We start from the raw sequence: 25,593 nt of genomic DNA, 5'->3' as shown, positions 1-25,593 counted from the left end.
TACAGAATATTTTTTTTCATAGCCCAACCATCTACCCATTAAGTAATCGTTAAGTTATCATCATTATTATTACATTTATGACTTTATGACTCCTTATTATGAATAATTTGTAAAATAAATAATGTAAAGTTATAATTCTTATTTCATTGATGTATCAGAAAATATTATAGCAATGTAGGTAGGGATTCAACATTAATCCAAAATAACATAATTTGAGGTATCGTTATTCTTTAGTTAACGTTATATCTGCCGAGAAAAATTAACGTTACCGAATTTTTTACGGTATCCCAAGCCCTAGAATATATCATTAAAATAATTTTTGTCGTAATATTTCCTTTACAAAAGTATGAAATTTGTATCTACTAAAAATATATATAAATAATATCACAAATATTAAACTATATTAACATTTTTAAGCGTTAGTTATTTATCTTTTACAAGCATATTTTGAGATCAAGAGTTTTGCCATTGGCAATTGGCATTGACAATTTTGATTTTAGGCATAACAAATTCAATGATGGATGCCATAAAAAAAGTAATGGCTTTGTAAAAAAAATCAACCAGTTGTTGGTAGCAATTTATTTAATTTATCAGAAGATTTGTAAGTTAAATAAACTTATAAGTATTGAAATAGATGAAATAATAAATAACTTACAGACAGTAATGGTATGTTTTCATGTAATTATAATACTGTATTTTAAAGGCATCGAACCGGTGGTTATGCTGTGTGATTATCTATTGAATAAATACTTATGTTGTCTTTAAATAAATTCATTACTAAATCTATATTTTAGTGATAAATGATAATTATGTTTCAGTATGCCTCAACGACAATATGGCATTGACAGACAACGAATAACGATCGAAAGAGGTCACTGAGTTTTAAGATCCCATGCATGTTTTCTACTTGGTTGTCATAGGTGCTTGTATTTTTAGGTTGTTTGCCAACAATGGCAAAGAGAAGGAAACCAGCAACAAAAGCTCCGTCTCGTCGGTCGACTCGACGCGGGAAACAAGTCGAAGCTACAAATACAACAGTCGGCGAGACATCAACTTCAACTGAACCTCCCTCTGAACCATCAGCGGAAGATCAGCAACCTCCTGATATTAAAAATGAGTCTGCGGTCGATTCTGGACCAAAAATAAACTCACCGTCAAATTTACAGTCTTTGAAAACGATTTCAGGTAATGCAATTCCAATTGTTGCTTTACATAAGAAATTTGGTAAATATCGATGTTTGTTTAACAATGACGATCAATTTAGCAAAAAATATGAAATAGGCAGTGACAGTGAAACTAATAGTAGTGTAGAGATCAGAGTTGTGGACCCGTGTGCAAGTTCTGAGTCCGATGCCGCATTGGATACTCAATCTGACACCAATAGTGGAGCTTGCTCTAGTCCTCTTACTTTACCTGTTAATTCAATACAAAGAAGTTCAAGGGAAACTTCACCTCCTATGAGTTTTAGTGAAACACAGAGTAAAAATATATTGTTAAAAACTAAAACCTCAGAGAGTGGAGAAAAAACTAGTGACAATTTAGAAAATACAAAACCATTACAAGAAATGAAAATTAATGTTACAAATACTATACAAAATGAGGATGTCTTACTTTCCAATGAGCAAATCAATCAAGAAAACCATCAAGCTACATTAGAAGAACAATTAGAATATGGGGACGATGATGAAGTTATCACAATTGTACAAATCGTTGAGGATGACAATCAGGAACTTTACTATAACATTAATATTGAAAGTCCAAATCCAGCACAACTTCAACAGGAAGACAATGCTGGAAAACAGGAAGAACCCAAAGACGCTGAATTTCAAACAAATTTTGCAAAGCTTAATTTGGCTCAGAAAGAATCAAATCCCAATTCCCCCATGGATTGTGGTGAAGTCATTGATATTCGAACACCTCCTTGTAACACTCCCGATCCACATATTCCTAACGACATATTGACTAGACCTGATCCTAGTCTAACACCTAGCTCTACTCTTTCTGACGACAGCAACTCCTCTCGAGTTACTGAACTAAATACAAATTTCTCTAACGATTCCTCTGAGTCGTCACCGACTGGTGTTCGTAGATCAAATCGCATTAAAACTATAAGTAATTTGAAACAAAAAACAAAAGGTTATGGTTTGGTCAAGACTCCTCTGAAAAAAGCTTTAATTACCCAGACAAAGCTAAAATTGGAGGAAATGGGATCTGATAGTCAAGAACGGTTGTCTGATGGGTTACAGAGTAATACTCCTAACCCCTTAACATTCCCAGTACCATCAGAAATGCCAGTTAAAGTTAAATCACGTTGGCGTAGATCAAGTGAATTAGAAATGGGCGCTAATTCACCAGCTAACTCTCCTTTGGCGAGCCCCGGTCTGCCTCAGAAACTGCCTCCTTTAGAAGAGTCATTAAAAGAGTCTGAGGAAGAAAAACCTACGACTCCTCTTACCAAAGAAGCTTATGACAAAATAATAGAAGAGAGAATGAGTCAGTACCAGCATTTGGATGAGAATGAGTACCTGTGTGAGCGTATGGTAAGCAAGGAAACGAAGAAAATGATTTGTGATTGTTTTTTGACAAAGGAAGAGCTCGAGAGAGGTGAACTTGCTTGTGGTGAAGACTGTTTAAACAGACTGCTTATGATAGAATGGTAAGATTTTGTCTTTTTTGAAAATTGATAATTTGAAAATACTTTGCTAATTTTCATAATTCTTTCACCATTAGCATTAGAATGATGCATTCTCCTTTATTATTAAATAACTACATCTATATTTATAAAATACTACTAAACTTTAGTGGAATAGTATCCATAAATATTAACAGGTGAAATAATGATTACAATGAACTAGTGTAAAGTGATGTAGTAGGTCTTTTTTTTACGTGGGGAAAATCCATCATGGATTCCCTCCGACGCGGGGGCCAGAGGGTTAATTCAGACTCCTACTGACTAAAAAACCAGCACGTTTGAGCAGTTGTTCGTCTAGAGGGAATGAGATGTGGTCACGCTAGTATTCGCTACCTCGCCCCGGGGGATGTAGTAGGCCTGCCCTAGCCTGTCTAATCTAGAGCAGTAAAGAATATTAGAATCTAAAATATCATACATTTGCAGTTTGTTTTTGGTCTACAAATGAAAATTGATTTCATACATGTAATTGACCTGTAAACAAGTGTCTGCAAGAGCAAATGCATTTTCTTATATTAATAAATAAGAATAAAGTTAACACTTTAAACTATTATTATTTTCTTATAAATGCACTTATTATTTTTACAATTTTAGTAACTCCAGATGTCCAGTAGGTGAACGATGTACTAACAGAAGGTTCCAGAAAAAAGAAAATGGTTCCTTAAAAGTATTTTATGCCGATAAAAAGGGTTGTGGAGTAGAAGCGAGTGCAGATATTACTGCGTAAGTTTACTTAAAAATATGTTTATGACAAGGTTTAAATAAATTAACACTTTTGGGAAAAGGCTTTTCTTTGTACTATTATAAGTATCAATAAAGTTGTTTAAATGTACATCAGCTGGTTATTACCTAAAATAAGCATTAAGCTCTTCACGTTAGGAACAGACGACCATGCATTTAGACAGCATTTGTTTAAAATTTATATTTGTCCTATATTTGTCATGCGAAATGTTTTACATGTATTTATGACTTCTAAGAACAGGCAGTGCGAATAATGTATTTATATATTCACTGACTAGGTTTTAAATATGTAAATTTTGTTTTTCATATGTCTCATTTTTTATGTGGATAGCAGAACTTATAAATTTTTAAATAAGCAATATGTAGCATATCCTATTAGTTTATTTTGTAGCATTCAACGTTATCTGTATAAATTTCAGGAAAGGATGAATGAATTCATCAATAATTCTACTGTATGTTTGTAATAACAACAAAAACAGTTTAAGTTGACATTTTGAAACTCAGAGATAGTGTGCTAATTGACTCTTATTAACCTGGAATCCAATCTCTGTTTGGTCACACTATTGTATTATATATTTTAAAATCACAGATGATTATCGTAATATTTTAAAAACTTTAAAAATTCTATTAAGTATATTCAAAACAAATAAGTCCAAATATGTTTTACAAATTTATTAAGATTTACAAAGTGGCATTTATTCATATAATAAATATTGAAAATAAATAAATAAATCAATATTAATATACTCGTAGTTATACTCTTATTTAATACAAGTTATTCTTTTTATCTCGTTTTGTTCAACATTTTTATTTTTTCTTTGCAGAGGCGAATTTTTAATGGAGTATGTAGGCGAAGTGCTAGATTATGAGCAGTTTTACAAACGTGCACAGACATATTCCGAAGAGAACAATTTACATCACTATTTCATGTCTTTAAAAGGAGACACAGTCATTGATGCTACATTAAAGGGAAATATATCAAGGTTTATCAACCATTCTTGTGAACCGAATGCTGAAACACAGAAGTGGACAGTTAATGGTGAACTAAGAATAGGTTTCTTCAGCAAAAGAGACATTAAAGTTGGAGAAGAAATTACCTTTGATTATCAATTTCAACGTTTTGGGTATGTTTTTAACAGCTTATTGACTTAACTTGTAACTGTACGTAAATTGTATTTGTAAAATTTCTTTACGCACGCTTTGTTTGTGGAGTTACCTAGTGAAAGTGTGACGATAACGTTACGAAAAATATGATCGGGCGAGGCGAATCGAGCAAGAGATAGGTGCGAGCACGGTCTTTCCTCTTCCTTTCATGGCCAGTTACGTTTCGTATATCTTAAGACACAGTGAACGCCTATTGCTAAAAAAGTTTTACTTCAGGTGTGTGGTATAAATAAAGCACACTCTTTTTTTATTAGGATTATTAGTTAAATAGTGACGACGACCATTCTGGTGTAATGGTGCGTGTGCCGTGTCGGCGGTGCCTAAACACCAATGCTCGCAGGTTCGATTCCCGTTCGGCAATATTCAATTCGGCAAATATTCCCCCTTCCCTTACATAGTAGAAGAGGCCTACGCCCAGCAGTGGGATATTACAGACTGAAACAAGTTAAATAGTAAATATATTTTTTTTAATGTATTTTATATTTTATTTCTTTTGATATATTTATAATTTTTAACAAAATGAGTTTCTGGTATAATAGGAAAATATTAATAATAAATATGTGTATGAAGTTACTTGATGCTATTACTATAAGGACTGTCTCTGTCACTCTCTAATCGGTATATAAAATAATCTAAAATATTACGTTTTTTTAAAATATTCACAAAACTATGTTATATATATAGTTACTACATTTTTTGGCTGAAGTAGAATACTAGTGAAAATATCACATCACCTCAGCCTATCGCAGTCTACTGCTGGATATAGGCCTTTACAAGTTTGCGCGTAAAAAGGCGTGAACTCATGTGTGTTGCCTATAGTTACCACGCTGGGCAGGCGGGTTGGTGACTGCAGGACTGGCTTTGTCGCACCGAAGACGCTGCTGCCTGTCTTCGTTATTTCAAAGCCAGCAAGTTGGATGGTTATCCCGCCATCGGTCGGCCTTTTTAACTTTCAAGGTAGTAGTGGAACTGTGTTATCCCTTAGTCGCCTCTTACGACACCCACGGAAAGAGGGGATGGCTATATTTTGTACTGCCGTTGCCACATAGGTGAAAATATATATTGTACTAGCTGTCCCCGCGATTTCGCGTGGAGTTTAACAAAAAATTTATTGTTCAGTTCGCAGAGTCAGAAAATAAATAAATTTAGAAAATAAAAGTAGCCTTAGTTAGTTACTCCTTACTACATCAGCTATCTGCCAGTGAAAGTCCCGTCAAAATCGTCCAAACCGTTTCAGAGATTAGCAGGAACAGACAAACAAAATTTGTAAAAAATGTTATTATGTATCGTGTATACATCCATATGCATTTAGTAAAAAGCAGTTATTTTAATATTACAAACAGACACTCCAATTTTATTTGTTTCTATAGATTAACAATGTAATGTATGTATGAAAATCTTAGAAAGTAGATAATGGTTTATATAACTTAGAGCCTGGTTGTGGATAAGGTTTATCCTGCACATAAGTTACGAATAGACTTTAACAACAGGTAGTAGAATAGGCCATTAGGACTTTAGTGTATAATAAATATAATTATGTGTGTTACAGTAAAGTTGCTCAGCGCTGCTACTGCGGGGCGGAAAACTGCCGCGGCTGGATCGGAGCCGAGCCGGACTCTGACGACGATTATGACGAAGAGGTTTTGTCTTATTTTTTTCTTTTTTAATTATTTATTTCATCTCAATTGCACTAACTTCACCTTAAGTCAAACAAATTAATGTTTAACATACCTGAGAATATTTATTTATTTATCAACATACACACATGCTTACAGAGCTTTGCCCCAAGCACTAGTAAGTTACAGAAAAAATAATCATATATCAAAATTAGGAAAAATAAATATTGAATTTGAGATATACAATCAAATCAAAATATAAAACATAAAATTCTTTTAAGCAAATTTTTTTTTTTATTATTATTGTTTTTTTAATTTAAAAGGCGAAAAATAATTTATTTGTATTTTTGTAAGGAGGAAGACGTGTCGACATCCAAGTCAGGCATGACGGTGTCGTCGGAGGACGCGCAGGCGTCCGACGCGAGTGCGCTGCCCGCCGCGCCGCGCGCGCGCCGCCCCAGGGGCGACCGCAAGTACAAGCACAAGGCCTCCGACCTCATACAGGACGCCGATGTGCGTGTGTTGCCATGTTTTATTCTGTTTGTATTATTCTGTATCGAAAATTATACGTGGTTCGGTGGCATGTTTTGCGAGAGACCCAACTAACTAGAACTATTGTAATAATTAGTTTTATGCGTGATAAACATGGAGTAGTTTCAGTCTGTATCTGGACAAAATAGTGGCTGGCAAGGCTGGTAATAATTGTAATGATCAACCAGATCAAATAGTGAGAATAGGGTCGTATAAAATAAAACATCGTTGGTCGACAGATCGAGGAGGACCTGGAGGTGCTGGGGCGCACGGGCGTCAAGAACCAGGCGCACACGCTGCGCCTGTCGCGTACGGTGGTGCGCGCCAAAACGCGGCGCGCGCAGGCTGCGCTGCTGCGCCTGCTGCGGGATGCGCACCTGCCGTGCCGCCGCCTGTTCCTCGACTACCGCGGCCTGCGCCTGCTGGCGCCCTGGTGCGCGGACGCGCCGCTGCCCTTCAGGTGAGACGCGCCACGTGACACCTGCCGTGCCGCCGCCTGTTCCTCGACTACCGCGGCCTGCGCCTGCTGGCGCCCTGGTGCGCGGACGCGCCGCTGCCCTTCAGGTGAGACGCGCCACGTGACACCTGCCGTGCCGCCGCCTGTTCCTCGACTACCGCGGCCTGCGCCTGCTGGCGCCCTGGTGCGCGGACGCGCCGCTGCCCTTCAGGTGAGACGCGCCACGTGACACCTGCCGTGCCGCCGCCTGTTCCTCGACTACCGCGGCCTGCGCCTGCTGGCGCCCTGGTGCGCGGACGCGCCGCTGCCCTTCAGGTGAGACGCGCCACGTGACACCTGCCGTGCCGCCGCCTGTTCCTCGACTACCGCGGCCTGCGCCTGCTGGCGCCCTGGTGCGCGGACGCGCCGCTGCCCTTCAGGTGAGACGCGCCACGTGACACCTGCCGTGCCGCCGCCTGTTCCTCGACTACCGCGGCCTGCGCCTGCTGGCGCCCTGGTGCGCGGACGCGCCGCTGCCCTTCAGGTGAGACGCGCCACGTGACACCTGCCGTGCCGCCGCCTGTTCCTCGACTACCGCGGCCTGCGCCTGCTGGCGCCCTGGTGCGCGGACGCGCCGCTGCCCTTCAGGTGAGACGCGCCACGTGACACCTGCCGTGCCGCCGCCTGTTCCTCGACTACCGCGGCCTGCGCCTGCTGGCGCCCTGGTGCGCGGACGCGCCGCTGCCCTTCAGGTGAGACGCGCCACGTGACACGCGACACGTCACATCTGCCGTACCGCCGCCTGCTCTCGTCGTGTCTGATCAAGACTTGTCAAGAAAAAAAGAAATAGGTCTAAAGTAAAGTTCACTTGCCTATATTCACACTTTCACTTCAAATTCTTGGAATTTACCTTTTCTTAAGGTGTTCAAGTTATATGTAGCTGACAGCACGAAAACTTGAGTGCATGCTTCTATCTTAGAGATTGGCGTCAAACTGTGGATGTAGGTATAATGATATGTGAGGTCGATGTGATCAACATCTAACCATATTGTAACGTATAATATCTGTATCAGTATAATAAATCTTTGGACTCATCAGCTACATAAAAATATAAACATAAATTTAAATTTCAGACTTGAAATGCTGCAAACGGTGGACAGACTACCCATTCCAAACAAAACAATGGTGCAAGAGAGCCGTTTCTTCACTATTGTGGAGCGATGGCTTACTGCCACAGATGTTCCTGCTACTGATCCCACTGTGTCTGATCCTGTATTCATTGATGAGGCTACTGGTAACATAAAGCACAATTTAACTTGTAACTTTAAATTCTTTAAAAATAGAACCAATCTAATGGAATATTTTTTGTGCAGGTTTGCCAATAGAACTTCCAAATCGACCAGCCCAAGATGAATCTGGCACTGTGGAAAAGTCTAAAGAAAATGCTGTCATCTCAGAAAAAGTTAAAGACCTTTGTAATCAGTTGCTCGAGAGGTGGTCAAGCTTAAAGGTAAATATTGATTAGAAAGTTTAATATAAGTATATATATAAATATAATTTCTCTTTCCTCTTCATTTATATTGTCTTTTCATTTTAACTATAAGTTAAAAAATAACATAATTTAATTTCTGTCTGTAACGTAATTATAGGAAGTGTTCAAAATTCCAAAGAAAGAGCGTATTCAGCAAATGAAAGAACACGAAAGACAGGCTAACGTCGAAAGGAGAGCAGCGGATTCTAGTGGTACTAGAGATCGTGATCGCGATCGGGATCGTAGAGACGACCGCGACCGGAGAGACGAACGTGACCATCGTGACCGAGAGAGGGAAAGAGAGAGGGAGAGAGAGCGGGAAAGAGATAGATATAGAGAGAGGGATAGGGAGCGCGAAAGGGACAGAGATAGAGACGAGCGAGATAGAAGGAAAAGAAGAAGCAGTCCAGAAGGAAGGCGTAGTATACGGTAGTTCATTGTTTTTTACCAACTTGTTATGCCACATGTGCTTTTAATATTTGACAAACAAATATAATATATACTAAAGTGTGTACTAAATTAATTAATAGATTGTTGTGAAATCATTTGTTAGTAAAACCATTTACTATCTAGTGTTAGAATTTGACACGTGGATATGTTTAAATAACTCTATATATATCGTCGGTTAAATGGAAAATGATATTTCTAAAAATTTTCTAAAAGTAAGGTTATTACTAGAAAGAGTCTGTTAACAACATAGTTTCTATATGGATAAAAGACCCTTTATAAAAATACACGTCAAGCTCACTAGATGACATCAGTATCATTTCAGTACTCTGCGGTCATCGCCATATTGATTGTATAAAAACATCGCTCTGCCATTTTTTTAATAAATATTTTTATATTTTTAAATAAGAACAATATCTTAATCTTTATGTAAATACTTTTAAAATTATATATAACACTTATATGTAAATATAAAAAATAGAAGGAAAAATTAATTTAATATAATTGTGTTTGCAGGCAAACGAAAAAAAAAAACAATTATATCGACAAGTAATACAACGTAGGTAGACGAATATTAGTCACGTAAATACGCATTATCAAAGATTACTCCAAAAGTTGTAATCAGATCTCGATGAAATTTAAATGTGACTACATGATAAACATCGGCTTTCGATTAAATTAAAAATTATCAAAATCGGTACACCCAGTAAAAAGGTATGCGGATTTTCGAGTTTCCCTCGATTTCTCTAGGATCCCATCATCAGATCCTGGTTTCCTTATCATACCACACCAGGGATATCTCCTTTGTAACAAAAAAAAGAATTATCAAAATCGGTTCATAAACGACGAAGTTATCCCCGAACATACATAAATATGTATATATACAGTCGAATTTAGTAACCACCTCCTTTTTTTTTGAAGAAGGTTAAAAAGTAAAAACTTTATATGCGTGTATTGCAAAATTTTTGATTAATGTCACTTTTCTATTTAACCGACGATATAAGTAAACATTCACACATATCACTGTCTTAAATTTTATTATTAGTCTTTATTTTTATTTAGTTTACATCAGTATTATTAAAAAATTTGCGAAAACATGTCGTGATCAGTTCACGGTTGGTGGTAGAAAATAAAAATATCATAAAATTTTCTGCTTGAAACCGCCATGCGCCCGATAGCTATATCGGCGACTGGTGAAAAGGTCCCTTATGTTCCGTTTCTATATCCCAAAAACACTTGAAAATTCGTTTCGAAATTGAGTGGTTTGTAAGCAAAACGAAACTATCTGAATATAGAAAGCAGGCTTTAGAGTATAGCTCAACTTTAAAAAATATCACAGCTACACTGCTTTCATGTAGTGTAGTTTTGCTGTAGTGAATAAGGTAGCCAGAGCTTCTGGGGGGGTTTGGAGGATAGGGTCAACAGTACGCTTGTGATGCTTCTGGTGTTGGAGGTGTATCGCTAACCATCAGGTGAGCCGTATGCTTGTTTGCGTAGCTAGTTGTATATAAAAGAAAATCCGCAGTCTGAGCGAGCGCGTGCTGACGGCCGCGCCGCCCATGAGCAAGGAGGAGCGGCGGCGCGCCTTCGCCGAAGCGGCCGCCGCCGCCGACGAGAGCCGGCGCCGGCGCGAGCAGGAGCCCTGGCGCGCCGTCTACCCCTGGCACGCCGCCTCGCAGGACGCCTTCGCGCAGGTACCGCCGCACTACTGTTACCTGCCACTATCACTACCCGCCATTACGATTACCCGCTCCTACCATCACCCGCCACTACAACTAACTGCTCCTACCACTACCCGCCACTATCACTACCACTACCCGTCACTACTATTATCAGCTCCTGCCACTATCCGTCCCTACCACTACCCACCCCTGTCACTACCCGTTCCTGGCACTAAACTCTCCTACCACTACCCGCCTCTGCCACTACCAATACCCGTCATTGCCACTACCTGTCACTGCCACTACCCGTCATTGCCACTACCTGCTCCTGTCACTATCCATCCCTACCACTAGCGGCCCCTGTCACTACCCACTCCTAGCACTACCCGCTGTTACCACTACTTTCCTATTCCCACCATCAATCACCACTATTATTAGCGCCTACTTTTATAACCATTCATTTCTACCTCTATCAATTTCAATCCACTCAATACTATTACTACCCGTAATTACTATCGCCCACTATTACTATCATTCGCTATTACCACCTCCTTGAAGTGACACCAATTTAGATTATAAAGAGAAGTAAGAGAGATGTGTTATAGTACAGATATATTGGCTAAGTTCCACTTAAGGCCCGCGAGCGCTGAAATTGTCGTTCCAATAACGTAAAAACGCCACGGGCGTTATAGGCGGATTGTATATGTGGAACGCATATTTTTGAATGCCGTGTGCTCGCAATATGGCAGCATGATAAAAACATGCAGCTGTGTAAGTAAATATTTCGTATGGATTGGAGTAAAACTGAATTCAACTTGGATTCCTATGAATTTATTGTTGCGTTTTTGACTAAACGAATGAGAGATAATGACTCTCAAAGTTCATTATGCTCTGATAACATACACAATTTGATATTGACAGTTTTTCTTTAAATTCCCACCACGTTTTGATGAAAGCCAACTTTGACCCACCTATATTTTGTGGGTGAAGTGGGCGCAATGCGGTAGTGAACAGTGACGTCATCTATGACGTCGAACCATCGCTCGCGACGACCACGGGCCTTAGGTGGAACGATAGAGAGAGCGTTACAATCGTTGCGGATGTTTAGTGGAACGTACCCATTATAATATACTATACATAAAGAATAAATAGTTGAATAAATTTATTTGTTTTATATTTTACAAATGTAAAATATGATTTTTTGGACAGATGTTTCCACAAGGCATGATAGGTGGCTCACAAAACATGATGGGTGGTCCGCCCAACATGATAGGCGGGCCGCCCAACATGATAGGCGGGCCGCCCAACATGATCAGCGGGGGCAATATGGTGCCCATGGTCCCACCCGGCGTGCCCGGCATGATGCCCGGTGTAATGCCTCCCGACATGCCACCTGAATGGGTCGGGTCCAACGGAGACTTCCAGGGACCCCCGGGACCCCCGGGATTCTGTCAGCCTTTCCCAGGACCGCAATTCTGCGTTCCTCAGTCTAAGTGAGTAATGATGAATTTTTTTGGATTTTAATTATTTTTCATAACAGGTTTCTTTTATTTATTTGTATTAAACTTAGTTGATTTTGCATATATGTATCACACAAAATATTCTGTACATCCACATCATCAATAATGTCACTTATATTTTAATTATTATGAAGTCTTCAGTAAATATATGTATGTATATTGTAACTGTTTTATATTATTTATTGTTTTTGCTAACTGTGTGAAAGCAAAATGATATTTAATAAAAATTACTGAATACTTTAAAATAAGGATTTCTTCATCTTTTTGTAAGATACTTTAAGATGTAAGGAAAAAAAAATAGTGTTATAATGTAAATAATAAAATATACGTAAATTTTTGCTAGTATTAATCTTGTAGCGTCGGTCTTCATTAGTAGCATCAAAACTAACACTAATATACATATTTTACATTATGCTACAACTACCAACAACAAAAACCACTGTTACAGACTAATAACATTGTTGTCGACAGTATGATGGGCATCAGCGGGTTCGGGATGGGCGGGTTCATGTTCGGACAACAGCTGCCTCCACCCTTCCCCGCCCCGCAACAGCAACAACAACCACAACAACAGTTACAACAAACGCCACCCAATGCTCTACCAGCTACTCATGTATGTTAAAATTTAATTTGTATTAAATTCCTAAAATATTTTGAGTAAAAGTTAAAAAACAATGCTATTCAAGAAATTTATCAGGACTGTGATATTTACAAATAAAAAAACAAATAGCAAATAGTTAAGATAGAAGATAACTGAGCGAAAGTAAAAATTGTTATTTTTATTTACGAATAATGCGGACAAATTTTCAGAACGCGTTTTAAATTAATCTTTATGAATACTTATTTCCAAAAAAAAAAAAACTTTTATTTCTTAGCCTCTTAGGTACTCAAATCATGTTTTAATATTGTTTGTTTAAAAATCCTGCCAAAACGCCATGTTTAGGCATCTTAGAGTGCGTGACGTCATTTGTACCCCAAAACAACGAGCGCATTCCACTTAAGGGGGCCACAACGCCATCGATCATTTCAACCTATCACAGTCCACTTCTGGACACAGGCCTCCACAAGTTCACGCCAAAAGCGCGAACTCATGTGCTCATAGTCACCACGCTGGGCAGGCTGGTTGTTGACTGCAGGGCTGGCTTTGTGGCACCGAAGACGCTGCTGCCCGTCTTCGGCCTGTGAATTTTAAAACCAGCAGTTAAATGGTTATCCCGCCATCGGTCGGCTTTATAAGTTCCAAGGTGGTAGTGGAACTGCGAATTAATATATATTTATATTTACTGCTTTTCGTCCGCGATGCCGTCCGATTGGAATGAACGCCGGAATATCTTTTTACAAGAATAAAGGTTATTGAAGCTAAAAGTACATAACTTTGTTTTTACCTTAATCGAGAAATATATAGACATATCTTATGGCGGGTTTTAAAAATTCCCACCGAAGAAATGACATGAGGGTTAAGTTTACAATGAAGCGAGCTGTCGGCAGGCGGAGGCGCCGGGCCCCGAGGCGCCCGCGCTGCCGTCCATGTGGCGCAGTGCGCTGGACGCGCGCGGCCGCCGCTACTACTACCACGTCAAGTTGCGCCAGCCGCAGTGGGCCCCGCCGCCGCCGCCCGACCCCGGTAACACGGCACACCACTGCCACCCCCCTCCCCGTTCCTCAACCACCTTCTCTTCACTCAGTACTTTCCTCTACCCTTTCTCTTCTTTCCCCTCTCGCCTCGCCCCGTCACTCCCACACAAGAATCGATTCCTTAATCTATCTTAATTAAAGTAAAGTTTTGGCGTAGCATCATAGCGATGCTTCGTATGAACTTGTTGTACCAAATAACAACACCAACATTCTGATTAAAAATTTTTACCATACCAGGTGGGCTTGTTGTTCTAAGAACACACCACACTACTCCACTCTTCCCCCTCTCAGGGACCCTTCCTTTAATCTTACTTAAGATAGAATTTTGGCAAAGATTAAGGGAAAACTTATGCCAATATTCTATCTCTAGTAAGCAAAATTATGGACAGAGACTTAATAGCTCTATAATTGTTGTGTAAGTTAAGCAGAACATAACAACTTTCCCATCATCTGAGCTAGAAACCTTAAGAGGGTTGTCAATCGATCAGAAAGTTTTTTCTGAATGTCTTATGTACAAAGAAATAATAGCTAATTGTCAAGAAGTCCATTTTCTGGTCAAAGTTCTATGTAAACTTTGCAAATAAAAATATACATTTTTAAATTACTGTACAATCATGTGGTACTTTATCCTGTAATGGAAACTAGTCATCTCTACCTAAACTTTTCTAGAACTGTAACTTAACTTCATAAGCAATAGTTTAAAAAAACTCGTATTTACATACACAATATTGCAATTATATTCATATTTAAATTTTAGATGAGAGTTCTTCAGAAGAAGAAGCGGAACCAATGACTGCACTCGAGTCAGCTGTAATCGGACGACCAGTCAAAGGCAAACTCGTTGAGGGAGTCAACGGCATCTATGAAGGTTTTAATTTCATTTATTTACCTGAAATTTCATATAGATAACCTTTTATAACAAATTAGTGTTTGAATTTGCTAAGTTACTTATCGTCACTATTTTCTTAATGCAAATGGGACCAGAGTTACAAATATCAATTTATAATTATGGAAAATGAACTGAAGTATTTTTCTATTTCCAGTTTTATTTGTATGATTTATTACCTTTTTTGTTTACAGTAATAAAAGAAGATTCTCATAACGGATTGATCCCAGATCATGCTTTACTCAGTATGAAACCAAGAAAACGAAGGCCAGGCCTTGTGTCGGAAAGACCAATTAGTGTATGTTTTTCTAATTTATATGCATGTAATTCAATTAGATAAACATAATACTGTATTGCATTAATAGTTAGTTTTTTGTCTGGATTATATTTCTATGTGGAAGAAAGAAATAATTTGATCATCATCATCATCACTTCAGCCAAAGCTGTCCACTGCTGGACATAGGCCTCCACAAGTTGGCACCAAAAATGGCGTGAACTCATGTGTGTTGCCCATTGTCACCACACTGGGCAGGCGGGTTGGTGACCGCAGGGCTGGCTTTGTCGCACCGAAGACGCTGCTGCCAATCTTTGGCCTTCGTATTTCAAAGCCAGCAATTCGATTGTTATCCGGCCATCGATCGGCTTTTTAAGATCCAAGGTGGTAGTGGAACTGCGTTATCCCTTAGTCGCCTCTTACGACACCGACGGGAAGAGAGGGGGTGGCTATATTCTTTACTGCCGTAACCACACAGCAAAGAACTTGTAACGCCTACCTTGAAATAAAAAAAAAATAAAAATAAAAATTTGCATGTATTTAGAGTAAAAAAGGACATGGGTTCATAAGCCCATGGATGTATATGACTTGTAAATAAAAAAAAAAAAAAAAAAGCAAAGAACTAACTTTACCTAAACTAGAATTGTCTCAGCCAAATAATATAATAGATAATAATAGATACTGACTGATGTTCTTTTGTGAATTAATATATCGACTTTAAACAAATTTCGAAAGAGATGTGATCGTTGATTTTTAATTTATTCACAAGTATCTAGTATAAAGAACATAGATAATGTAGAACATATGCTTTCAGCCTCGCACGGAGGAGGATAAGCTGGCGGGGCGAATGGAGGTGAAGCGCTACAAGCAGACGAAGGAGAAGCTGCGGCGGCGGCGCGAGCGCCTGCTGCACAAGGTGCGCCTGCTGGCCGCCGGCAGGCGCCGCGGGAGCCTCTCGCACAAGGACCTCAAGGTCGGCCCTGCACCGTATCGTACCCTACCTTGGCGGGTGGGGGGAAAATTCTCCCTTTCACTTCTCCGTGTCCTTTGCTTCTTTTATAAAACGAGCAAGCTAATTCTAATATAGATATTTTTAACCATTACCCAGTAGCTCTAATTTAAATAGAAAGTCGAAAAAAATTACTTAGCTAGAGCACAATATCCTACTCAAAGCTCTAGAGTAGTAGCCTGACTGGGGAAGTACCTTGACCTTACAGAAGATCTTAGGTAAATAATATTGCTTTCAAGCAGTGTTGTGTTCCTGTGGTGAGTAGCGTGACCAGAGCTGCTGGGGGAATTGGGAGTAGGGTCGGCAGCGCGATGCTAGTTTACGATGTCGCAGGTGTCTATAGGCTACGGTAATCGCTTACAATCAGGTGAACCGTATGCTTATTATTTGCCGACCTAGTTGTATAAAAAAAAAACTGGTTTTTAATCGTACATAATAGTAAAATACGTAGTGTATTTCCAGTTCGTAGAGCTAGACGAGACGGACAGCGAGTCGGACGGCGATTCGGACGAGGCCCTGGAGAAGCTGCCGTCGCCGCCGTCGCCGGGCGCGGGCGAGGCGGCGGGCGGGGCGGCGGGCGGGGCGGCGGGCGAGGCGGCGCGGCGCATCAAGGAGCAGTTCCGCAGCAGCATGGCGCGCGTCATGGTGCAGCACCTCAACCCCTACCGCCGCGCCGACGCGCCCGCCGGCCGCATCACCTGCACCGCCGACTTCAAGCACCTCGCCAGGAAGGTGCCCGCTCATTCGTTAACCATTCGTCAACGATCGGCTGTTCCTATGGAAAGCAACTTAATGTTTGCATTATAAGTAACAGCCGACTGATACAACTATATATATATATTTTTTTTAATAAATATGCACAGAAATATAAACATATGTATAAACAAAAATTACACCCAGATTCAGACGGAATCGAACCCGTAACCCGCCGAACAGAAATCAGGGTCACTACAAACTGCGCCAACGGGCTAGTCGCAAGTAATAGTAGATTTAGATAATGTTTCTAAGATAGTGTAGTCGTATGTATACCATGTTACCATGTACGCGACTAAACAGCGGCAGTTTGCGAGTTCGATTCGATTTGAACGTCTGTGTGGATATCCCCACCGTGCCTCGGACAGCACATCAACTGTCGGTCCCGATAGTAATCGTATGCACCTGATAACGATCGTTACTTATAGTAGGAAATATATCAGCTAACCCACTGTGGAGCAGCGTGGTGGATTAAGCTCCAAAAACTGAATTAAATTTTCTAGTTGTAGTAGTAGCACTATTTAGTTGATTACCGAATGTTTTAATTTTGTATGCAATAACTCTTTTACTGCAATCAAAGACATACCGACGTATTTAAATATGGTTTATAATTTTAGAGTTTATTTCGTGTTTTTGTTTTAAATTACTTTATGGTTACTAGTAAATACATCAATTAATAAGTAGCATATGTATTTTTTTTATTTGTCATTTAATTGCCTGCAATTTAACATGCATACAAAGTACAAACTAATGTTATAAAATTTATTTAACAGTTAACCCACTTCGTGATGCTTAAGGAATTGAAGCATTGCCGCTCTGTCGAAGAACTCATAGTAACAGATTCAGTCCGTTCCAAAGCTAAGATGTTTGTCAAGAAATACATGGCTAAATTCGGGCCAGTTTACAAGAGGCCCCCTGAAGAGGTTGAATAACGGCAGGTTTGTCAGCTAAAAGCTGCCATCCGGAACATTCTATTATAACCATCAGAATTTCTTTAAAGTGATACTAAGTGTAAGGTACTGGTGGGAAATTGTGATTCTAAAGAAATATAGAACTGGCCAAAATGACTGGAAAAAAATTATAAGGTATCTCATGTTCACCTCACCCTTAGAAATATTCAGAGCAAAAACTATGGCAATTAATTGTAAGCTATTACAGTGTTCAGAATCTTTTAGGTGTGAAAAATAAATAATAATTGCTAATTTGACAATGACGATTATGTGTTATAGTTTGGCATGATTTAATTATTTTTTTTTTTATTCATTTTTATTGTACAAGGAAAAAGAAATTGTAACTGTAATTGTAACTTTTATAAATATTCTCTTTAACTTTTTTATATAAAAACAAAAACTTGTCAACTTTACTGGTCGAAAATTTTTCATGTATTTTTATTTTAATGATTTTTATTTATCTTTTCAATTAACTATAATTGATTAACACGATTATGCAAAAGGTAAGATACCACATTTTAAAGAATGCACTGAAATAATTAAAAATCGCTTTATCCTATGATTTTAAAATAAGTAAACTAAGCTATATGTACTTGTAAATATAAATAAGATCCTATATTCTTTTAAGAGACTCCTCATTTAGTTAGAATATTGTAACCAATGTAAGTCATAAAGAGCGCGCTATGCAATTGAAATATTTATTGCTAATCTCTCAGTGGGATTGAATGATTGATATATTTCATCAAATATACAGAGACTCGAATGTGACTTGAAGTACAGTATTACTTATAAATAACTGTCGACTATCGCTGTTTTTGTAACTATGTTTTAAATTAAAGTGTCCTAATTCAAATTTGAAAGGCGATTTTGATATCTGGGAAGGGTTTCTTTAAAAATTAAATTATGAAATTGAACTTACATTAAAATTTATATTATATAAGAAAGGGTCTGAACTAGTCCTCAGCTAAAAAGGTTCATACCTCCACGTAATTATTAAACGTTTATGTATAGACATTTTTTTGTGTCATTAAAGTGAACATTTTTATTGTCGAATTGATGATTTATCACAAATGGTTTGTAATGCACAAAAGTCAGTTATCCCAATATGATCATGGATTACAGTATAAATTGAACAGTGAACGAAAATATCAATCTACTAAAATGCAATTTTATAATAGGACAATACCTATCTTCGTGTCAATAATTGTATATACTGTAAATATAATAGGAACGCAGTTTGTGTTGATAGAGGATATTTGTATTAGGTGTGAGTATGATGACGTAAGGATAAGCTCTGGTTTATTGAATAAGGCGTGGCAACGAGATCGATGCCTTCAGAACAAATAAAATTTATTTCTTTTAATACAATTTTGTTTTATTTTAATTATTGGTACGTTGAATATATATATCAAAATATAAAATAAAACTGTTAGTTCTATGCTATGCTATTTTGAATCGATGCCAAATCACAATGATGTTATTTTATTTGACACTAGCTGCCCGGACAGACTTCGTTCTATCAAAAGTATTTTTTTTTTTAGTATTAAAACCTTCCGTGGGCCTTTACATACCAAAAACATACCAAAAAATAAAATAGCTGAAATGGTCGAGCCATTCTCGAGTTATGCGCTTAGCAACATTCATTAACCGACTTCCAAAAAAGGAGGAGGTTCTCAATTCGACTGTATTTTTTTTTATGTATGTTACATCAGAACTTTTGACCGGGTGGACCGATTTCGACAATTTTTTTTTTTTAATTGAAAGGTGGTATGTGTCAATTGGTCCCATTTAAATTTATTTGAGATCTAACAACTACTTTTCGAGTTATATCTAATAATGCGTTTTTACTTGACGCTTTTTTCGTCCACCTACGTTGTATTATACCGCATAACTTTCTACTGGATATACCGATTTAGATAATTCTTGTTTCGTTAGAAAGGGGATATCTCTAGTTTAGTACCATGATAAGGAAACCAGGATCTGATGATGGGATCCCAGAGAAATCGAGGAAAACTCTCGAAAATCCGCAATAACTTTTTACTGGGTGTTTCGATTTTGATAATTTTTAATTTAATGAAAAGCTGATGTTCATCATGTGGTCACATTTAAATTTTATCGAGATCTGATAACTACTTTTTGAGTAATCTTTGATAACGCGTAGTTACTTGACTATTTTTTCGTCGATCTACGTTGTATTACTTGTCGATGTAATTGAAGTCGGTTTTTTTTTCGTTTGTCTGCAAACACAATTATTTTTATTAAGATTTTCGTATCGTTCGCTTCTTAATAATTTTGATAAAATATGAAATGGGTTACCTACATCAGATTTTTTTTACTTTTTACATATAAATAAAATCAGTAAAAGTGCAGACAACAAGCAAATAAATTGAATCGTTGATTTAAGTTTATTTGTTTTCAATTGAAGCTCGACTTTTTTCAGCATCTTCAGCTAGTTTCGAACAAGTTTCATCAGTTTTCCATGAAGTGCATCCCTGTAAAATAATTTGGGAATCAATATTCCTAAACGATTTACTACATCTTGCTTTACAATAAATGTATGGGGTCACCCTGATGAGCGGTTCACGCAAGCCTATGGACGCCTGCAACACCCGTAGCGTCACAAATGCATTGCCGATTCTACCTCCGCTGTCGACAAGGAGCATCCTCAGAGGAGCTCTGACTACCTCACTCCTCATAAGAACACAACGATGTTGAGAGCAATATTATTTAGCTATAGTATTTTGTCGGCTTGAGGCGCTTCTCCAGCGGGTCACTCTAAATTTTGAAAAAGATATGAACTAAGACTGTCAAATAGATTTGCTCGCTTTTCTTTTAAGTACTAAAACAACTATCATTGCTCCTAAAATAAAAGTACTTCAGTACATGTATACGTGTAAAATACTTACCATAAGAACGTTCGCATATCCTTTTTTTATATCACTAGTTCGGCAAACAAGCGTACGGCTCACCTGATGATAAGAGATTACCGTAGCTTATAGACGTCTGCAACACCAGAAGCATCGCAAGCGTGTTGCCGACCCAATCCCCAATCCCCCCAGGAGCTCTGGTCACCTTACTCATCAACAGGAACACAATACTTCTTGAAACCAGTATTATTTAGCTGTGATCTTCGGTAAGGTCGAGGTACTTCCCCAGTCGGGCTGCTCCATATTTTGAGCAAGAAATTCCTGCTGTGCCCTACCTCATCCCTATGCAGGCGTAAAATCTAATGGCGGGGCAGAGGTCCACCGTCGGGTAGACCTCATATTTTCTTTTTAAACATTCGTTTCTCACTTTATCTATCACTGTTTTTTCGTTACGAACAAAAATTTTCAGTTTGTCAAAGAATATCTTCGCACCGCTCTCGTCAACCTTGTCATCTTTTAACATTTTGTTATTCCTCAGGAGACATTAAAAACCTTCCACCACTAAAAAATACCATTAATTTCTTTTACAAATCTTTTTCCAAGTTACTATTAACATACTTAGGTATATATCAAATATTAGAAGTTAAGTAGATACAAATACATTCTCCTTTCAAATTATTCATTCGCTCGCTTCGCTTCAGCCTGTAATATCCCTCTACTGGTCATAAGCCTCTTTCCCCATATTGTAGGAGAAGGATCAGAGCTTAATCCACCACGCTGTTCCAATGCGGGTTGGCGGATATATTCCCTACTACGAGTAACGATCGCTATCAGGCGTACATGATAACAACCGGGATCGACAGCTTAACGTGCTCTCCGAGGTACGGTGGGGAGACCCATAAGGACTAACGACCAGACCGGAAATAAATATTTGTATAAACACAAATACCCACTCCAAGCGGGAATCGAACGCGTGACCGTCGGTGTTTAGTCGCCGCTGACACGGCACACAACTAATGAAATCAATAAACAGGTTCGATTAATGTAGATTGGAATTCTATCCTCAAGCGGAACCACTTTTAAAGTACCTATAATTATTCATTCTTACTTCATTTAAACGTCTCTGTATTATTAAAGCCTACATTATATTCATTGCCAACCGACTTAAATTAATGAATAAATAAATCATTAAATATTGTTAGACCGTTTTAAGTTGCGCACAATTCAGTGACGTTGTACAGTTTATTTATCTTTAGGATTCAGTATCCAATAATATAGTCAGTCAATACGTTTGTATTATGTATATGGAAACAATATTAACTTGATGTAAATAATAAAGTTCAATGAAGCATAAAATTAAATAGAGTGGCCACCCAAGAGTGTGTTTTATAGACGTTTTCTATGGGTTGAAACCTTAATTGTAAGAGTTGGACTTGTATGTCGGATGATGTGGGTACTCGTATTATGTCAGATGTCCGTTGTATTTCATACACCTAAATTTTATAAGAAAAGGGCAAAAGGGTTGTGTACTTACATTCTTTACTACTCTTAAGTATACATACCTTCCGAATCGGCTTTCATGCATTCTTCTGAACCGTCTACAAATTTTTCAAGAGCTTCCAAAGAATTACAACACATTTTATCGTATTCCTATAAAGTAAACATAGTATTTTTGCATAATCTTTAAGTATCTTTTTATAAGTATGTATAAGACGCTCATTAAAAGAAATTTTATAGCAATAAGCAGTGTGATCGAATCAACATCATACTTATAAATAATTTTTTATATCCAAGATACTAAATGTAGGAAGAGCTATTGTTATTTGAAAATGTCTTGTTTGTAGAAAATGTCCATTAAATTACAAAATCAGTAAATTCATCGTTCAAAAGAATTGCGTTTAAAAATCCATTATTTTAATTTTCTTTTATATCAGTTATATTTTATTAGTTCTGAGTTTTATAACTTAAATTACCTCCAGATCCAACAATTGCAAACAAGGGTCGTTATCTGCGTGCACCTTTGAAACAAACAAAAACAAATTATGGAACAGTGTAGAGATAAAAAAATTAAAGAAATGTCACTTCTGATCATAAAAGTGCTATTAAAATAGGCCATTGCCGACAATTACGTTGATTAGTAGCGGCGTTAGGGCAGGGCGCGGTTGGACCACCCAATGCGCCTTGCCACTACGCGTATTGTTCACAAAACTTCCCAAAATGTGAAGGCAAGTTGTACTACAGTCACAGATACTCCCAGTATACAGTACAGTCCAGATCTAGCCACTTAGTTACTCACTCGAAATAGTAAAATGATTTATCGTATATCTAAATATAGATTATTACCCGAACAATGATACAAAATGACAAATTTCTAAATCTTAATTTAATAAAAGAACACGTTACAAAAAATGAAACAATTCAACATCATTGGTTTATAGGTACTTGGTTATTTGCCGGCAATTTCGCTATTTGAAAGCTCATTTAGGCATGTTAATTTTAGTAAGTAGGTACCTTAAAAGATTTAAAATTAGAAAAATATGTCACAAGTATTAAAAAATTCATTACCATCATCATCATTTCATCAGAATTTAAATTTTCATAAGAAATTTTACGTTTCATTGATGATGCTAAACCATGATTAAAAACCGAAAAACAATACGTTGCCAAGAGCAACATTTGATTAGAAATGAAACTGCGAGATGGAATAATGTTTTGACTTTATTGATACATTATTACCCGTTCTTTTGCTGAAAACAAAGTGACGTTTAGAGGTATTTTCTACAAACTATAAATACGAAATAACGCAATGTTCTAAGGGCTAAGCTCAAACATTAGCCAAATTTGACTATTTTTGCAGATTATGTTAGAAATTATATCACGCGCAAAAAATTCGAAATAATTTTCTAAATTATAGCTGATTTTGTTCCGAATATGTAAAAATTGTGTAAAACAACTTTCTCTGACTCTACAATTTGTGCATTTATCATCAGATGACGAAAGTATCAGTAAAAGAGCGTTTCGTAGAATTAGTATTGTTGAGGCGATAGATCTATCTAGGAAAATATATAGAAATGTCAACGAATGGTACACTTTCTTTGAAGACTATATAGAAATAAAGCTTTAAAGCAACATTTTAGCTGTGAAAGAATTAGCAGAAGAACTTCAATAGAAATTGAACCTGTGTTTAGAGGCACAACAGGAGTTCGACTTGTTAAAGCGCCAAGCTGATGAAAATGTCCGCAATGAACCTGTAATTTCTACAGAAAAAAATTGCTATGTTGACATCAACGACGAAATGTAACAATGTGTGAGGGGTTCAAAGTTATTGACATCACATTTCAAAAAAATTGGATCATCATTATGATTGCATCGTAATACATTATTTCAAAAATAAGTTCGGAATTATTACATGTCAATCGGATTTCTAGTTATCCACAGCTGGTGAAACAGTCGCTAAGTGAGGGTACCCATTTTAGGCACAATAGCCTTAGTTAAATTTTTTAACCGTCTTTTGGACACTACATTAATTTCAAACAATGAAAGATTTGGACAATGAGTACTCGAAAAGAGTTTTTAAAAAGAGTTATAGAGAATATATGCTATCGAAAATATTATCTCAATCTAGATTTACAAACTTGGCAAGGAAAAATATAGAGTTGATAACCAAACAAAAGAGTCCACCGATATAAAGACTAGAAAAGTATTTTTTTTAAAGTAGGTATAACTCCTTTACGCACGCTTGACTTGAGGAATAAGCTGGTGAGTGCGTGATGAAAGCGTTGCGAAAAGTGTGATCGGGTGAGGTGAACGGAAGTTGAGAGGGAGATGGAGAAGTTAGTGAAGATAGAAATAAGGGAGAGAGAGAGTTACGTTTCGCAAGTTTTACTCCAGTCGCGTGGTCTAAAGCACGTTCGTTTTTTTTATCTTACCTATACCTTTTAATGAATGATTGTATCATTATATTCTTTGCGCTTTTGAATATTAATCATTAATTTGCAAATTAGAGAGCGCCGTGAATATTTCACCCAGGGCGTTGGCAATGCTAAAACCGGCATTAACGGAAATAACATCAAAACTGACGCGTAATGTAATTAATGAATTTCAGGGTCATTTTAACTAAATTTTTCATAAGGTTGAACTGCTAAGTGTGTTTAACAAGATGTTTTATAGAAATGATTATTTTTTTATTAATATACTTACGTAGTCATGTCGACTGATTTATTTAGAAAAATAATAAACTGTTTGAAATACTCACCTTGTAATGATAATAGTTGAGTAAATAGACCATGTTGAATTTTGTATATATTTATGGTGTTCTGTTCGATGTCTCCTATAATGGATACAAAGGATTTTCCTGGCCGATTTCTTATAACTTATTCCGTATGTGACAATTTTATGACCTTCGTAATAACTATCGTAAACACAGCTAATAATAGTCATCTACATATTTTATTAGATTCATATTTTATTATTTATCAGTTAATGTGAAAATGCATTGACCGTGACTTTGCTTATATAAATTAAGGCACTTTAAGCCCAATGGTGCATTTTAAAAATCACCGCGTGTAGGATATAGGATGAAACAAATTTCTGACGACTATTATTGATCTTAAGCAAAACTAAATGTGTAGTAATGTAAAAAAAAACAGCGCTAGCACTTATTTGAAGAACGGAGGATATTTAATTAAGTGCCTATATTTTAGAGGATATTTGTCACTGTTTTCTTACCTACATACCTATGCCGACTATATCCTGCTAAACTAATCCTTTCTAAGATTTTTTTAAATGTGTATGCACAGTTGGTCGTTTGTTACTCTTCAATTAATATATAACTAGTTGATTCAGAACGTAAAGCTCGATTTGGTGACTAATAAATAATACAA

The 25,593-nt window shown here is 37.4% G+C and overlaps 1 protein-coding gene across 1 annotated transcript; it reads left to right on the top strand.

Moving 5' to 3' along the window:
* Positions 1-950: 950 nt before the first annotated feature.
* Positions 951-18,177, top strand: LOC123669231 (probable histone-lysine N-methyltransferase CG1716). The gene is made up of 19 exons (XM_045602856.1): positions 951-2,656; positions 3,284-3,412; positions 4,255-4,554; positions 6,144-6,234; positions 6,565-6,723; positions 6,981-7,201; positions 8,311-8,471; positions 8,551-8,687; positions 8,827-9,137; positions 10,681-10,837; positions 12,026-12,124; positions 12,203-12,309; positions 12,808-12,931; positions 13,831-13,993; positions 14,729-14,839; positions 15,052-15,155; positions 15,946-16,104; positions 16,603-16,872; positions 17,667-18,177. The coding sequence occupies exons 1-19, from the start codon at positions 951-953 to the stop codon at positions 17,823-17,825; spliced, it is 4,668 nt and encodes a 1,555-aa protein (XP_045458812.1). The 3' UTR covers positions 17,826-18,177.
* Positions 18,178-25,593: the final 7,416 nt, after the last annotated feature.

The sequence above is a fragment of the Melitaea cinxia genome, chromosome 3 (assembly GCF_905220565.1).
Source record: "Melitaea cinxia chromosome 3, ilMelCinx1.1, whole genome shotgun sequence".
NCBI lineage: Eukaryota > Metazoa > Arthropoda > Insecta > Lepidoptera > Nymphalidae > Melitaea > Melitaea cinxia.
Note: the sequence above shows the minus strand (reverse complement) of the source record. Positions and strands in the feature narration are given on the sequence as shown.

Bases quoted from the DNA above. Each gene is read 5' to 3' on its own strand.
- LOC123669231 (XM_045602856.1), top strand. From the start codon at position 951: ATGGCAAAGAGAAGGAAACCAGCAACAAAAGCTCCGTCTCGTCGGTCG. The intron at 2,657-3,283 runs GTAAGATTTTGT...TTACAATTTTAG, and splicing joins AGACTGCTTATGATAGAATG to TAACTCCAGATGTCCAGTAG. The intron at 15,156-15,945 runs GTATGTTTTTCT...ATATGCTTTCAG, and splicing joins TGTCGGAAAGACCAATTAGT to CCTCGCACGGAGGAGGATAA.